This window comes from Macaca mulatta, chromosome 13 (assembly GCF_049350105.2).
Source record: "Macaca mulatta isolate MMU2019108-1 chromosome 13, T2T-MMU8v2.0, whole genome shotgun sequence".
Lineage (NCBI taxonomy): Eukaryota > Metazoa > Chordata > Mammalia > Primates > Cercopithecidae > Macaca > Macaca mulatta.
Window position 1 is genome coordinate 24,262,426 of NC_133418.1, and position 3,276 is coordinate 24,265,701.

A 3,276-nucleotide genomic window follows, 5' to 3' on the forward strand; every position below is an offset into this window, starting at 1 on the left:
TACATATTATAATTAAAATGCTGAACCAATGACAAGGAGAAAATCTCAAATGCATCAAACATAAAATGACTCTCTACATACAGAAATACAGTGATAAAGCCATCAGCTAACTTTTCATCATACCCATAGGAGGCTAGAAAACAGTGGAATGACATATTTAAATGCTGGAAAACAAAACAAAACAAAACAAAAACAAGGATTTAATATCCACTGAAAGTATGCATTCGAAATAAAGGTAAAGGAAATACATTTCTTGATAAACAAAAATGAAGAGAAATGATTACTTAAAGACATGCTCTTTAGAAATTCTCTAGGAAATTCTTCAGATTCACAAAAAATGACAGCAGATAGTAACTTGAATCCATAAGGAGGAAGGAAGGCCTCGAAAGTACTAAGGGAACAAAAAAAAGAGCTAAACCAAACAAACGTGTTTACTTGCATTCATGTAAGGTTTCATGTAGAGAAATCCAATCTATCTGGACAGACTTCAGAATGCCCGTTTCCTTCATTGGAATTGGGGAACGGCTGTTTCCTGAAAGGTAGGTACATGAGGGAAGAATCTGGAGATTCTGAAGTATTCTGCAGTTTAATCTGGGTGGAGAATATATGTAAAAATTTATTCAGTTGCATTATTTAACATTTCTGTCCTTTACTTTGTGTTTTATTTCAATTTAAAAAAGAATCAAAAGGGCCACATCAGAACTCTTTTAAACAAAAATGAACAAAAACATAAGAATGAGTAAATATTTGTGGAAACTCGGTCTTATTAACAAGAAGTATAAAATGTACTTGGGAAAGTGCTATGAAACAAGAAATCTGTTAGAGAAGACAAGGAAAAAGTTCAATTTCTCCCACATGGGCAGCATAGATTTTATGTCTATTGGTTTCCCTCTGAACAGAGAAGATATTTTGAACAGAGAAGTCATTTTGCTCACAAGAGAGGCTCTCACACTCCCCTTGGCTCTTTCCACCCCACTGCACCCACCAGGTGATTTGCATATTGTGCCCTAGGGAGGACCTTCCCTTGGGAGTCTGAGATAAAAGTTCAACTCTAACCTTGCCTTGACTGATCAGGACTCCTCAGTTCACCTTCTCACGATGAGGCTCCCTGCTCAGCTCCTGGGGCTGCTAATGCTCTGCATCCCTGGTAAGGGCAGAAGGGAGATGGGAGAGGAGAATAGGATGGAATGGTGAGCTCTGGGGGTCCCACTACCTCCTGTGAGCAGTGAGCTGTGCGGGCCTCACTACACTCCTATGTGTGTTCCTTTCATGTATTGGACGTGCACATCTTGTCCTCCAGAATGGGGCTTATGATGTTCAGATCTGTGAGAGTGAGGAAGATTCAAGAAGAACCAAGGATCTGTGCTCTGGGGAAGACTGACAAGAAAGAGGGGATGGTGTGGTGACTTCTGGAGACGAGTTTGTGCCTTGGATTCCTTGAGTTCCATTTTGAAACTGTATATTCTTGAAACATGAACGAATAAATATATCGCCTGAAATAAACAACAACTCAAAACATCGTGAAAATGTTGCATAAAGTTTTTACATAACCTTGATCTTCTTTGTGTTTATTTCAGGATTCAGTGCGGATGTTGTGATGACTCAGTCTCCACTCTCCCTGCCCGTCACCCCTGGACAGCCGGCCTCGATCTCCTGCAGGTCTAGTCAGAGCCTCCTGCATAGTAATGGAAACACTTACTTGAGTTGGTTTCTGCAGAAGCCAGGCCAACCTCCAAGGCGCCTAATTTATAAGGTTTCTAACCGGGACTCTGGGGTCCCAGACAGATTCAGCGGCAGTGGGGCAGGGACAGATTTCACACTGAAAATCAGCAGAGTGGAGGCTGAGGATGTCGGGGTTTATTACTGCATGCAAGGTACACACTGGCCTCCCACAGTGGTACAGCCCTGAACAAAAACCTCCCTATGGGGTGGCCCAGCTGCCCACATGTGGTGCTTGACTGGGGAGCAGCTCGGCAGGGTCTCAGAATCTGTAAGAGGAAGATGGTGGAGAACCAGGGGACAATTTACAGCTGAGGACTCTGGACTTTGAGAGCCCAGCCACACCGCAGGCACCACTCCTTTATGCCCTGCCAGTTGCCACAACCTTGACTGTTATAAGCAGCAGGAGAATGAGGGGTCCAGGTGCCCTATGAGTAAACAAGCAAGACGGAAGGGAGAGGAGAAATGACGGCTCACCCTAATGCTCCCTGCCTTGTGCACATTTGTTAATTAAATGTAATCAGCAGAGCAGACAGACCATTGACACAGATTAGGACCATCCATGTTGGATACATCTTCGGGTTTGGCAGTTTGGGACATATTGTTTAGAGGACATTTGATAATATTTAATACTGATATTTTGCCAGTTTTCTAACTTCCTGATCCCCCTGTCCTCGCACTCTCAAAAGACAGTAGAGAGAACAATCTACACTAGCTATCCTAAGAGGAAGCTGGCTGAGGAAAGTCAGTAAAAATCTTGGTTTTGGAGTATCAAATAGATTTTTTGTAAATTCATAGAAGATACAACATCCTAATGCTAAAATTGTTTAATTAGTCTTAGTTACCTCTTAATGATAGAAAAAAAAAAATAAGTCCCTGAAATTCCAAAGGTTGTTTTCAAAAATAAAAAGCATATACTGGAAAATGTAGAGTATGTAATTTTTCCCATAGAAAACTGCAAAAGTACAGAATGATGTGAACATTCTTACTTCAAAATGTTAAGAATTTAAGACTGGGCAAACAGCAGGGATGAAAGCATGATGGAAACACAGGAGAGGTCAATTTCAGTTAAACTGCCCTTGGCCTTTGATAGGTAGGGATGTGGATGGTGGTGGAGTTGGCAGTTCATGATGTGGACCCAGGAGACCTGATATGTTTCTTGTGAAGAATCACAGAGTTGAAGGCACCACTACCTGGCTTCCTGGGTGGAGCCTGCATCACTGCGAATTTCCTGGGAAAATAGTGCTTTGGAAAGAGTTTTATGTCTGTAACCACCAAAGGCTTAGTGAATCCCTGTGCGAGGAGACCTGAAGTCATGTCGCTCATATCTTGTCAACCCAAGACAGCCAAACAGAGCATCTGATGCTCATTCTGCCCTTAGAGACTGCTGGTTGGGTCTGAAGATGTCACAAGCACTGACACACTAAGCAGAAGGCCCAGCAGGGTCTACACCAGCAGTGGGGGCAGTGGGGATGGAGACCGGTGTCCATGATTCAGACATGCATTCGGGATGCTCTCTGCAGTCTTGGGGATTGGGGGAGCACACTGTATCCGTGG

At 43.0% G+C, this 3,276-nt stretch overlaps 1 gene segment (V, D, J or C); it reads left to right on the forward strand.

Annotated features, from left to right (window-relative positions):
* The first annotated feature begins 1,044 nt into the window (after nt 1–1,044).
* Nucleotides 1,045–2,644, forward strand: LOC144333712 (immunoglobulin kappa variable 2-30-like). The segment is given in 2 exon segments: nt 1,045–1,147; nt 1,578–2,644. Coding segments are annotated over 2 exon segments (381 nt in total).
* The last annotated feature ends 632 nt before the right edge of the window (nt 2,645–3,276 follow it).